At 44.7% G+C, this 14,122-nt stretch overlaps 1 protein-coding gene across 1 annotated transcript in view; it reads left to right on the top strand.

Moving 5' to 3' along the window:
- The first annotated feature begins 7,869 nt into the window (after positions 1-7,869).
- MYO3A (myosin IIIA) overlaps positions 7,870-14,122 on the top strand; it is a 103,838-nt gene continuing 97,585 nt past the window's right edge. Inside the window, 2 exon segments of the mRNA XM_033165957.1 lie at positions 7,870-8,004; positions 12,611-12,793. Coding sequence (XP_033021848.1) covers positions 12,626-12,793 — 168 coding nt within the window. The 5' untranslated portion in view covers positions 7,870-8,004; positions 12,611-12,625.

Raw genomic sequence — 14,122 nt, forward strand, 5'->3', positions numbered from 1 at the left:
TTTACATCACAAAACAACAAAAACTCATTTTTATTATTTCCTGTTCAGGGTAAACAACACACACACACACACACACACACACACACACACACACACACACACAAGACTGCTCTGTATTCTTGTTATAAATGCCCCGAATCTTTACATTTGCAAATCACTAAATTGCTTTGAATTATTAAACTGAATTGTTGCAAGTATTAGTTGAAAAACGTAATAACGACTCCTGCCAGTCAGTCAATAGATAGGAAGGAGACAAGTGTTGATTTTACATCACACACATGGCATGATTTAGTTTTGCCAGTCATGGGCAGGTGCACTGATCATGTGATAAGTTCTTACCCTTGAATGTCTCCGAGATTTATGGAAACGCCCCCCCCCCCAGCCGCCACCTCTTAACAATCATGATCTGCCACACATGCAGAAATCCCTCGGGTATTAATGCAATAATAGCTCTTTAAATGGCTGGTATGCCATGGACCATTCATCAGCGATGTCATTCACCCTCATGTGACAAAGCGCAGTGATTCCATTGGGCCTGAGGGACAAGAACCAATCAGTACCAACCAACATTAGCTTCAGTTAGCTTTGGCTAAGAATGGGGTGGCCTGTGCTAAATTCAGCTTGATTTCTTCCCGTGTGGTACTGTCTCTATACGGGGAGGCACAACCCAAGTGTGCTTAAATGCACAGGCATAGAATCATCTAGCCCAATCTTGCTCAGTTCCCAGGTGCAGCTGTTTTTTGCTGGTGTGTATGTCTGCAAAATGGGCATTTTTAACTATTCCAGATGGGCATCACTCTGAATAGTTCCACACACCCGAAAAGGGCCAATATTTCATGTGTGACTTCACCCCAAAGTCATGTGGATCAGAGGTATAATAATAATAATAATAATAATAATAATAATAATAATAATAATAATATTTATTATTTGTACCCCGCCCATCTGGCTGGATTTCCCCAGCCACTCTGGGCGGCTTCCAACAAAAATCAGATGCAAAAATATTACACATTAAAAACTTCCCTGAAAAGGGCTGCCTTCAGGTATTTTCTGAATGTCAGGTAGTTGTTTATCTCCTTGACCTGTGATGGGAGGTAGCCAATGTGCTGCCTTCCAGTTGTTTTTGCACTGCACACACACACACACACACCGTGTTTTCCCAAAAATAAGACATACCCATAAAATAAGCCGTAGCAGGATTTCTATGCATTTGCGCAATATAAGCCATACCCCCCCAAAATAAGCCATACCCTGAAAATAAGACATAGTGACATGGCTCCTCCCTTAAGATGGCCTGGATAGGCGTGGCTATGCAGCGTACTGACGCGGAGCAGTTAAAATAAGACATCCCCCAAAATAAGCCAATAGTACTGTATTTCTATTTAAATTTTAGTACTTTTCTAAATTTGTATCTATACATATGAACAAATATATGCATTTTTAAATATATATATTTTTGAAAACCTGGACTTTCTTTTATCCTCTCTTGTGGGTTTTTTGTTGTTGTTTTTCTTGGCAATCTGTATTTGCCCACCCTACCTCTCTCTCCTTCAAACTGCTACTCGGTCTTGATCTCTGCCATCACTAACCCAGGGCATGTAAGAAGACCAGAGATGAGATTCTCACTAGATGGTGCACTGAGCTACTCAGGAGGTTGCCTGGATTTGGAAGTCCGGTGAGCTGCATTTGTTTTAGTTACACAGCAGGAATAGAAATGTGACCTTTCCATCTTCATGAATAAGGAATGTTTGGCTTATTTATTACTGTGAAACTGAGAAGTTCCCAAGTGTTAGCCATGGCATACAAAGACTTGCCAGTGTGTTACCTGTTCCTACACTTATTATTAATGATGCTACAATAGGCGCAGGAAGTTCAACATCAAGTTACAAAAGGCTTTTTGAAGTCATTCAGGTCAACGTCTTCCCATAAGTCAGGGGTGAGGAGGAATAAATACAAAGAATATAGAAATAGGAATGCTCTTATTGTGATGGTGTATCATGATATGGGAGACCTTCAACCCCTACAAGAGCACAGATCTGGTGTTCCTAAGGTTGCTTAGAGAAACAGCTACATGTTGCAGTGCAGTGCCAACGCACAAACTGAACCAATGCCTGCATTGGCACCACAAAGACCTCCCCGTTGCCTTGTCCCTCCCTCTCTTTCTAAGCAACAGTGACCCACCAGCTGGCAAGCTAGTCTAGTGGCTCTGTCCCACCCTGTGGTCCTTCCATATTATGTTTTCCCCGTGAAATAAATGTGCATTTATAAGAGAGGACCTTTTTGCCGTGAATAGAAGTTTTGTCCTGTATTCGCATGGATCAAGGCTCAGTGGTGGAGGAACGGGGGTGCAGTAGGGGCGGGCCACCCTGGGTTTCATCACTGAGGGGCAGCACTCACCGTGGGGCCTGCAGCATGCCCGAGTCACACGTCTCTCCTGGGAGAGACGCGGCGGCTTGGGTGCGTGCAGGATCCGCTCTGTCCAAACAGTCCGTCCGCTGCCCCCCCTAGCTGTAGGGCAGCTGAGTGGGAGGAGGCTGGCAGACTCCGGAGGCTCCGTGGAGTGTCCTGCCCTGGCTGGCCCCACCCTGCTTGCTCCGCCGCTGTCAAGGCTGGGCCCATGAAATGCAAAGCACTGTGGTTTCCTATCCACAAGCAATGCACAAGGTGGTACAAGTGTCATATGTCTCACTTCAGATAATTAAGCAGAAGTATTAGTACCGTAATTAAAGCTCATTACTCATGTCTGCAACCGAAGAGTTATTTCTGCTTGACATGATTTTAAGTAAGTGGGGTTTTGTTTGAAATATTAAATGGCTTATGCACAGGGATAGGGGACCTGTGGCCCTCCAGACACTTTTTGGACTACAATCCCCATCATTCTGGATCACTGGTCATGCTGCCTGGGGCTGATGGGAGTTGGAGTCCAACAATATCTGTTAGACCACTTACCTTCACCTCCATTTCATACTCTCCATCTATTGCCTTCCATGTGTTCAGTTTTGGGAGTGGGAAAGGCTTGGGTTTTATTAACGCTCTGTAAAGCTCCATGTTGATCCCTGTTGCTAGTCTGGCAAACAAACAAGCACGCATCACCCTTTAACAGAAAAATGTCAGAGAAATTACTAACACTAATGTATTGGGAAGCTGCTTTCCTTCTTTTCTTTTAAAAGGTTACCCTCTGAAACCAAAAGGGCACCATGATACAGTGTCCACTTTGCCATTACACTAATAAATGTTTTAAGAAACAGGCATGCATTAGTTTACTTCCAGTTTCCCAAGGTGCATTGACACAAACAGAACAAGATTTTGCATCAAGCCCATTGCTGCTAAGGTACTGCATTAAGGAAATCTTGAGGATTCCAATTTTCTAAACCATTATTTTGGTACCAGAGTACAGAAGATTCTTTCCTCTCCATTTAAATATGTTCCATTTAGGGTGAACAGATGCAAAAGAGAATTGGAGTCCTGCACCCTTAAAAGTCGGGTAGGAAATCATGTTTGTTGTTTAATTTATATACTAACTTTACTCCCCTAGGATCCCAGTGTGGTAAACAGATACACAAATTTTAAAAAGCAAAAACTGAAGCAAAAACATTCTAAAGCAGTTAAGGTGCTCTAAAAACAAATGTAATTAAAAGCAGTTAAAGATGTAAACGTTATTGTACCCAATGATATTTGGGTTGCCAGGAACAGCCACCAAATGTCTGCATTAAGAGGAGCCACCACAGAAAAGACCCTGTCAGGTGACCCCCTGTTCACCAATGACATGGGATTTCTGGAAGTTTGATGAGGACATTTGGTCCTTGGATTGAAAAAGATTCCTCATCTCTATCTTAAAGCTGCCCTCTTCGTGCCTGGATCTGGCAACTTTAGGAATGAGCTATGAAAGGACTGGTTAGTAAAACAAGCTGGCAGAGCTGACAAGACTTTTACTCTCTTGTCACAGTTATCCTTTTAGGCCTAGCATCCTCCAGAAAATATAAAGTTGTTTGTGCCACTGTTTGCTGCTCTGCCTAATTGGATAGAAAAGATGACAAATCCAAATCTCCAGATGGCTATCTTTGGAACATCCCCTAGAGATTAGTGAAAGACCTAGGAATATTTGTGGATGAACCTATAGACTGGCAGCTAAAAGCATCGGATTTGTGAGATGGATGGATGGCAACATGGAAACCTTGTTCATTGTGTAGTTAATCATAATTGAGTCCACTATAATTGTTAGAGTGAACAGATCTTATACGTTGCCAGCTTCTCCACTTGCATGCAGGAGCCCCTCTGCTTTTAAACACCTGCCATGACAAAAAGAAATTCAGCTGTCAAAATGGTCTGTCTGTTCTTCCACACAAAATCGCCCTAAGTAATGTTTCCAGACTTTCAGGGAACGTGAGACACCTGCACTGCAAAGTCAGCATAGTTTCCTGTTAGTTTCCAGTTGTAGCTTGTGTGACCCGTTAAGGCTTCTATGGTTTAGAGCCAAGTTTCCATAGGAACTACCTCTTAGTCTGCTGTCAGAGGGAAATCCATTTAGGTGCTCAGGGCAGCCTATTTTGGTATGTGGAGCACATCGAACAGCAATACTCAGGCGTCATACACACTCTCCCTCCTAATTCTGTTCCTCGGTTTGTTGATCTTCGAAGCAAGCTGTAACCCACATCCAGCGCTAAACACAAGAGTTCATGCTTGTTCTGGATTGGCAGCCATTTTTATTTCTCCTCTGGGCTGAATTCCTCTGTTTCTCACTGTCTAGAGTGGCCTGGTGAAAAAGGCAACAGGGGGCGACTGCACCTTTAATAGCTCTAGAGAAGAGGGAAATCCGCAGAAAAATATTTCACGAGATTCTGAAAGGTGCACGTGCTCCTTAAACAAAACAAAACAAAACAAAACAAAACAAAACAAAACAAAACAAAACAAAACAAAACAAAACAAAACAAAACCTGACCACCCCTAGGTGGTCTTACTAGTTGTCTGATCCATTTTAATTCAATGAATTTCTGCCCAGAAAGTAAGCCTGTCTTCTGTTGGGTGCTGAAGAACAGCTCCATTTTGGAAGGAGTTAAACGGCATGCCCTAGATACGAAAGGCTATGTGTCCTATTAACATGCTGCCTTCTAAAAGGGGCTTATACAGACCACACAAGCGTTTCTTCAGTCATCTGTGGTTAAGATTTTGGCAGATCCAGATCCATAAGTTGAATTCTACCCTTGCTTGATGTTTTTTCAAGAGTAGAGACTGCTATAGCCGGCCAAGTGCAAAAGAGGAGGGGGCTCCTGTATTTTTAACAACTTTACAGAAGACAGAATTTATTTATTAATTGCCTTCCATGTACATAATTTATTTGCCACTCAACTAAAACACCTATGACTAATCTGCAGGTAGAGTTAAAAATAGAGGAGGTGGCATCACCCTTTTATTTGCTAAAAATGTATACCATTTAGTACATGGGTGGGAAACCTGCAAACCACATTTGACTCATGATGGAAAACTCACTCACCTGCTGCACGCCTGACACCAGGTGTGAGGCAAGCAAAGATGTGGCTGCCTGGCTGAAAGCAGGATTAAACCTCTTGCACATCAGCTGGTGTGTGTGTGGGGGGGGGGAGGAGTTCAGTCCTGCTCGGTTGCTATCTCCCTACCCTTTTAGCTAATTTTGACGGGTGGGTGGAATAACCCACCTGTCAAAATTAGCTCCCTAGCTTATAATATTAACATTAATAACGATGATAGTTCCTCTCAGCAGTTTACATAAAATTCCCTTCCTTTTAAATATAACACAGGTGCCCCAAATATATTGCGTGTTATGTTCACTGAAAACATTTATTTCAGTAAGCCCACTTATTTAATTGGGTACACTTGCTTTTAATTTTTTGCAGATTTTACCTGTGTTTTTATTGAATACTGTTTTTGTACTACAGCTTAGGGTTTTTTTTTTATGAAGTGGTTTCCAAACATTTCTAAAACAGATAAAAGCAATAACAATGCAACAATATTTCAATAACATTTCCTAAAAACGAAAGTAAACTATGCATCAAATAAAACTGAAAGTGTACAGAACAGAATTTTTTTTAAAAATTAGGAGCCAGAATCTAGCAAAACCTGGGTAAACATGTAAGTTTTTAAGAGATGTCTGGAAATCCGCACTGTTTTCATCTCATGAATTATCTGAGAGAGAGCATTCCAGAGGGTGCACCCACAAATGAAGTGGCCACCCGCTGGTGGTGGAATGACCCCAGCAGAGTCCCATCAGAAGACATTAATCATCAGCTTGGTCTGTACCAGGGAAGATATACAGTGGTACCTCAGGTTAAGAATTTAATTCGTTCTGGAGGTCCGTTCTTAACCTGAAACTGTTCTTAACCTGAGGTACCACTTTAGCTAATGGGGCCTCCCACTGCCGTCACACAGCCGCCACACGATTTCTGTTCTCATCCTGAAGCAAAGTTCTTAACCCGAGGTACTATTTCTGGGTTAGCGGAGTCTGTAACCTGAAGCGTCTGTAACCTGAGGTACCACTGTACCAGCAGATATATCTTCTAGGTGTGCCGCTCCCAATTTGTTTAGGGCTTTAAATGTCAACAACAAAACCTTGAACTCGACTGAGTAGCTAATAGGCAGCGAGTGCAGATTTTTCAGCACTGGTGTAATGTCTGTAAAGTGAGTTAATGGTGACTTACTCTATGATATGGTTTGAGGGACCTATTGGCCTGCCAGAGAGTCCAATTTGGCTAAGAGGCCCTTTCCCCCAAACCACACTGACCTGTCAAACAGCGGACATCACTGGGTGACATCAGCTGATGGGCAGGGTTCAGTTCTCCTGGGTACGGCTTCGCCAGCCCTTTCCTTGTGCGAGTGAAGCAGACACCTTTCCCCACCTCTGTGGGTCAACTTTGACAGGTGGGCAGGATCACCCACCCATAGTGACATCAGGTGAGTGACCCCCCCTCCCACCTCTCAAGTTGGCCCAAGGATGTGGGGTGTGGCCGGGCCGGGCCAAGCCAGGCCAAAAATATTCCTCGCCCCTTCTCTGTTTCCTAGGCCAGTCAGTGTGTAGTGGTTAGAATATCTGACTAAGAAGATCAGAGTTCGAATCCCTGTATTGCCCTGAAGCACAGTGGGTGACCCTGGGGCAGTCGCTGTCTCTCAAACTAACCTTCCTCACAGGGTTGTTGGGAGGACAAACCTTGGCATGCAGGTGTGCGCCGTCTACAGCTTTCCAGAGTGAAGGTAGGATGTGAATAAGTAGTTTGCTTAGGGTTTCAGCCTTCAGAGCCCCTTCTCAGAGTCCTGGCTTTCTGCTCTGGGTTATCAGAATATATGGGCATCCTTCTTTCCTTAGCCTGGCTGCAGCAGCAGCACCTGCCTTTCACGTCCACGAGGAAGAAAAAGGAATATCCACACGGGGAGGGGCTGATCTGCTGCTACTAATACAAAGCTAATTGCTTGTCTCTCCTAACGCCAGGTGGCTGCTATCCAGGCCACCAGGAGGAGGAGGGCAGGCGGCGGATTTTGTTTTACTTTTATTTATTTATTTTTTAAGAAGAAGAAGAACAATCTGTTGCATATCTCATTGGAAAGAGTGCGAGGGGGGGCGCGGTGGTGGGGACTGAGATGGGTGTCTCCCTTATGGATGCCTGGAAAATAGGAGGAGGACAAGGAGGAGGGCGAGAGCCTGCTCGCATGGCCTTCTGTTGACCCCCGGGGTAAAGCATCCGCTGCAGCCGGGCAGGCGAAGGGTCAGGATCCGACGGGCGGAACCCCTGGACAGCTGCCTGCTCCGCCGGAGTAACCTGATCTGGCTACCTTGAGCGAGGAGAGCTGAGCGCCGGTGGCGCCGGCATCTCTGCTTTCCCGCCCTGGTTCCCTGTGGGCGCCGCTGGATGGGCCGAGCTACCCGCGGGCAGAGGGAGCTGGTGGCCGCGCAGGACTCGAACCCGCTCCCGAGCGCTCTCCAGGGGGGCAGGAAGAGTCGCGTGGGGCTCCTGTCTCCGCCCTGCACCACCAGGCAAGGTAAGCCTCCTCGCTCCCCAGGGTGGTGTCGAGAAGATGGGGAAGGTTGGGGCGGAGGAGCAGCTGAGCGCGCGCGATGGGGAGGAAGATCGCCCTTGCAGGGAGCGTGTAGGATTCCGCGCAAGGAGCGCGCGTTTACCAGAACGGCGAGCTGTGTGCCCTGCTGCTCGTTGAAGCAGCAAGGGATCTGCTGCGTGTTATCTCCCCACCATAGGTGCCTGAGTCCTGGGTGCCCGAGCACCCACATAATTCCCCACGAAGGGGCCGGGCATCCACAAATTTTGGCGCCAGAGCCATGCACGCTACATGGCACCCACGGCCCGGGGCACCCACCGTCGCGGGGCCAAGCTGGCACTCCTGCTCCCCACCACCGCCAATCCCTGGTTATCAGACTGAACAAAAACTCATGGCGCGTGCTTGCTGGGGAGGAAGCTGCATAGGATGGGGCTGCGCGCGTAGGCAGCAATCCTAAACCGATTGTCGTGGGAGTAAAGTAAGATAAATGGACTTCAGTTGGGTTTGCGCAACTGGGTCTTGCGGGTGTTTTACTCGGTCCCGTTTGTTCTATGGGGCTGCCTCCCTAGTAAACGAAAGAGTCTGCAGCTATACAGCTGCAAATAAAACGTTTTAATTGTGTTGTAAGATGAAAGTAAGTGAGTTTGTTCACTGGCTGCTAAAATGCCCATGGTCGGAAACTTGGCAGTAGCCTCGGTTTGGTATGGAGTGTGAAGTGCCATGAACCATAGTGACATCATAATAATAGCAAAATACTAATTTTAAAAGCATGAGTAGTTAATGCGTGTGTTGGTTTGTCACATGTACATGTGGACTACACATGACAAGAAGCAGGAGCCAATTGAAGATGCAATTTCTCCCTTGCCCCATGTACAAACACAGACCCCCGAACTCTTACAGGCTGTAATAAGATATGGTCAGCTGCTGCATAGAAGGAAACCTGTTGCATAGGATGTGGCCTTGAGCCCCATCGATTTCAATGAAATGTGCTTCCAAGTCAGTGTGCTGAGTGTCGCAGGTGTGGTGCCTTCAGCTTCTGCACTTTTCACACCTCTGCGCATCGCAACTTTGTCCAGTCTAGAGGTCCACAGGTGGTTTGACCGTGAGAACATGTAGTATACAGTAGGCAACATTTCAAATATATATTGACAACTGCCGTTATCCTAACTTTATATTGTTTACCTTTTTCTAGCTGGCTAAACTCACTGCCCGTATTGGTGTTGTCATAAAGAAGCAAAGCTCTCGTGTTAATCTAGCCTGTTCTAGGGGGTCTATAGATGCCTTGTTCTTAACTGGCTTTGGGGGAACTAATCATGTTATGCACAGGTGTTTTTTTTAATGCCAGGAGCCTTTCCCTTCCTTGACCAGGTTATCTGATACTCTTCCTTAATTTCTAACTTGGATATCAGTACTCAGATAAAGCAAGCAATTCTTGGGTTACGGGTGACCCAGTTCTTTGTTGTTGTCAGCTCTGACAAATGGACTTGAGCAAAGGTATTGATTTTTATGACACTTGTTGTAAATGTTCATTGGCTTCTTGTAATAGGAAAATTAAAAGGCGCTTAGACTTGGGGAATCTGGCTTGCTCTTCAGAAATGTTCATTGGGCATCCACTTGTTGAAAAATCACTTTGGGTTTTCGTTTTGTTTTGCTGTGTTTCTTAAATTGAGTGCTGCTAAGAGGAAAACAAACGTGAGTTTGTTCATGGGCTGCTACTGATGCCTAACCCCTGCTTAGCCATGCACAAAGCATGGGCACCATACAGAATGATAGCAGCTGCATATCCTATATCAGTGCTTCCCAACCTTTGGTCCCCAGCTGTTTTGGGACTACAGTTCCCATCATCCATGACCACTGGGCTTGCTAGGTAGGGATGATGGGAGCTGGAGTCCAAAAAACAGCTGGAGACCCAAGGCAGGGGAACACTGCCCAATACTATTTGACAAATCCTTAGTTCTTAGAGTAGGGAGAGGGGAATCTTTTTTTCTTACCATTGCCCTCATTCCGGGGGGGGGGGGACAGTTGAGAGCCACATGCCACTCAGCCCTGAGCCAAAAAAGGTGGGGCCACTCCCTCCCCTCACCCAATTTATTTATTGAATGTATGCAGGCCGCTCCCCATTTGTGTGGGGGGTTACGTTCTGGGTTATTGCGCATGCCAGCAGTTGTTTGTAAGGCTGTCCCACCCCTGTTCTGCCCCCTTCCAGGGCCAAAAACAAAGCATGCGTCAGCGGTTGTGCATCAATTGTCAGGTGTGTGCAAAATGGCCGCCGCCTGTATCCCAACCTTCCTCCAAAGGAGCCCAAGGCGGCAAACCTGTCACTACTAAAGCAATACAATTAAATCTTAAAAATGGTAACAAGACAAAACCTTTCTCAAAATTTTATTATTTTATTTTTATTTATTAAATTTGTATACTGCCCTTCATCCGAAGATCTCAGGGCAGTTTGCAGCCTAAAAATACAAGATAAGAACACAAAATATATAATAAAAACAAGGACAAAACAAAACTATAACCCCCCCCCCAAAAAAAACCACATCTAAAAGGATATAAGATGTTAAATAGCCAAAGGTCTGATTAAAGAGGAACATTTTTGCCTGGGGGAAAAGGAAGACCCAGGTAATTATAGACTGGCGAGCTTGAGATTGATACCAGGAAAGGTCATGGAACAGATAATTCAACAGTCGGTCTGTGAGCATTTAGAAAAGGATGCTGTGATTTCTAAGACCCAACATGGGTTTCTCTAAAATTATTCATCCCAGACCAATCTGATTTCTTTTTTTATGTGGAATTACAAACTTGGTGGATCGGGGAAATGCTGTGGACACAGTGTATCTTGATTTCAGTAAGGCTTTCGACAAAGGCCCCCATCATATTCTTGCGAGGAAGCTGGTAAAATGTGGGTTGAACGAGGTAACTGTTAGGTGGATTTGACTGACCGAACCCAAAGAGATTAATGGTCCCTTGTCATCCTGGGGGAAAATTGGCAAGTGGGGTGCCGCAAGGTTCTGCCCTGGGCCCGTTGTTGTTCAACATCTTTATAAATGACTTGGATGAAGGAACTGAGAGAATGCTCATCAAATTTGCAGATGACACCAAAATGGGAGAGGTAGCTAATGCTGCAGAAGACAGAATCAGAATTCAAAATGACCTTAACAGATTGGAGAACTGGGCACAAGCTAACAAAATGAATTTCAATAGGGACAAATGTAAGGTTCTGCACTTAGACAGGAAGAACCAAATGCACAAATATAGGATGGGCGACACCTGGCTTACTGGGTAAGTACATTTGAAAAGGATCTAGGGGTCTCGGTGGACCACAATACATGACTCAACAGTGTGATGCAGCAGGGGGGAAAAGCTAATGCTATTCCAGGCTGCATCAACAGAAGTATTGTGTCCAGGTCAAGGGAAGTAACAGTACCACTATATTCTGCCTTAGTCAGACCATAGTTTTGAATATTGTGTCCAGTTCTGGGCACCACAATTCAAGAAGGATGTTGACAAGCTGGAACGTGTGCATAGGAGGGCAACCAAGATGATCAAGGGTTTGGAAAGTAAGCCTTATGAGGAGCACTTGAAAGAGCTGGGTATGTTTAGTCTGAAAAAGAGGAGTCTGAGAGGAGATATGATAACCATTTTCAAATATCTTAAGGGCTGTCACATGAAAGAGCATGCTTGTTTTCTCCAACTAAAATTGCGGAAAAACTTTCTGACAGTAAGAGCTGTTTGGCAGTGGAACAGACTCCCAAGAGAGGTGGTGGACTCTCCTTCCTTGGAGGTTTTAAAGCAGAAGTTGGATGGCCATCTGTCGTGTCTGCTTTAGCTGAGATTCCTGCATTGCCGGGGGTAGGACTAGATGACCCTTGGGTCCCTTCCAACTCTAAGATTCTATGATTGCAGAAAAGGCCCATTCTTGTGTTGCCACCCTCTGTACCTCTCATGGAGGAGGCACATGATGGAGGCTTTAGAAACTCCTGGAATAAATAATCTACTCTCAAAACTAATCATTTCGGGGTTGCCAGGGACAGTTCCTTCAGCCATCACATGTCCGGGCAAACAGATGTTTTTAAATTCCTCTGAAAAGTTAATAGCGAGGGAGGCTGGCACACCTCACCAAGGGAGGGCATTTCAGAAACAGAGAATCTGCCAACCACTTTTGGCTTGTCAGAGGCCTCTATTGAAATCAGAGAAGAGGCGCGATTTGAACTGACTACCTGGCTGACCTCTAAGCCACTATACCAGAAGTGGCCATCGTGGTGCCCTCCAAGTTCCCATCGTTCCCATCCAGAATATGATTGTGAGAGTTGTAGTCCAACAATATCCAGAAGACAACACAATGGCTACCTCTGTACTATGCGGTCCTAGTGTTGTATTGGTACTATCTTGTGAATTTTGCCCCAAATAGCTGAGGTTTTAAAATTGCATCTCTTACTCCTTTTGAAACTTTTTTTTTTAACAAATACTTCTTGGTAAAAATTAATTTTGAAACATAGTGAAATGGATAAACACATTTCTGTTCAGCTTCCTCTGTAATTGGGACGACAGTTCTCATTGATGGTTTCAATGCAGATTATTTTTTTTCCTCCAGGAGTTGCTGTTTGAGATGCTGCCCTTAACTGGCAAAACGATCATATTTGACAGCTTTCCTGATCCTTCGGACACCTGGGAAATAGTTGAGACGATTGGCAAAGGAACATATGGCAAGGTTTTTAAGGTGTTCAACAAGAAAAATGGGAGCAAAGCCGCAGTCAAAATCTTGGATCCAGTTCATGTAAGTTTAGTTTTTTAATTGAGGCACACGCAGAGTCTGTCGTAGCTTTAAGAACTATGTTTTATTCACATATTTACACCTTCAATCTGCATGGAGGGAGTCCAGATCTTACAGCATGGTCATTTCAAGAGGGTATTGTTCCCCACAGCAGTGCAGCACTGGCATCAAAGTCGTCTCCCCCAGCCTAGCCTTCAGCCAGCCTGCCCAAGATGGAGCCCACTGTTGGTTCTCCCCCGTCATCTTCCCTTGCTAAAGATTATTTTCCTGTCACCCCACACCCAGTTACCCTAGCAACCTTCTATCTACCCAGGTCCAAGATTCCTCCTAAAAGGGCCACCAACACCTTTTGTCATGTTAATATGTCTCTGGAAGAAAGCTTAGCCTGTATTTTTCCACTGGCCTCCATTCTTCCCTTCAATACAGCAAATAATCAAAATCCTACCATTTATTAATTTCTAGTGTTTAGGTGGGTCCCCCCCCCGATCTATAAAAATATATTCATTGCCTTTATTGGCTAGCTTATCCTTCCTCTGTTGTTTCATAAATTGCCACAAAGCCCTTGAAATTCTTGAAATGCTGGCTGCTGTTTGAGAAAGGTGGGGGTGTCAGGTGCCAACTGGTCCATAGTTTCTGCTTCATGGACTGTGAATGTAATGCCCTCATTTGTGGAAGTTTGACCGCATAGATTACATCGCTTCCTTAAACTGAAGGAATCCTGAGTGTCTGAAGAGGGAGCCATTGCAATAAACAAGGTGCTTGAAAATTTCCATCTTTCTTTAAGAACACTGCACTGGATTGAACTGAAGAAATGAAATAACTAACTAACCCACCCACCCCCAAGCAACTACTATCAATTTACCTTTTTTTTTACTGACTTAACTCATTTGTAGGTTTGTTTTTTTCTTTTTCTAAATGCTTCTTGATTTTTACAGTGGTTTTAAGATATGTGAAATATAAAGAGAGGACGTTCTTAGCAAAACTAAGAATATGTGAGTCAGAACTCAAGGAGACCCATTTTTGTAGCCTGCAATGTGGAAAAACAGGAATAATGCTTTCAGTATCCAACTACTGATATCCAATTGTTTTATAGGCTGCAAATTCTATTAAAAAAACCTCCATCCTGGCTTCTAAAGGGACTTTGCAGCAAATGCACTAAGCCTTAATTCCTAGGATCAGAAACCTGGTGCCCTCCATATGTCATAGGACAACTCCCAGCCAGGGGCGTAGCAAGAGGGGGGCAGTTCGCCCCGGGTTCCATAATGGAGGGGGTGACAAATGATCAAGGAACATTTTTTTTGGAAAAAAAAATTGAAGATTTTTATTTTTTAT

The sequence above is a fragment of the Lacerta agilis genome, chromosome 12 (assembly GCF_009819535.1).
Source record: "Lacerta agilis isolate rLacAgi1 chromosome 12, rLacAgi1.pri, whole genome shotgun sequence".
Classification (NCBI taxonomy): domain Eukaryota; kingdom Metazoa; phylum Chordata; class Lepidosauria; order Squamata; family Lacertidae; genus Lacerta; species Lacerta agilis.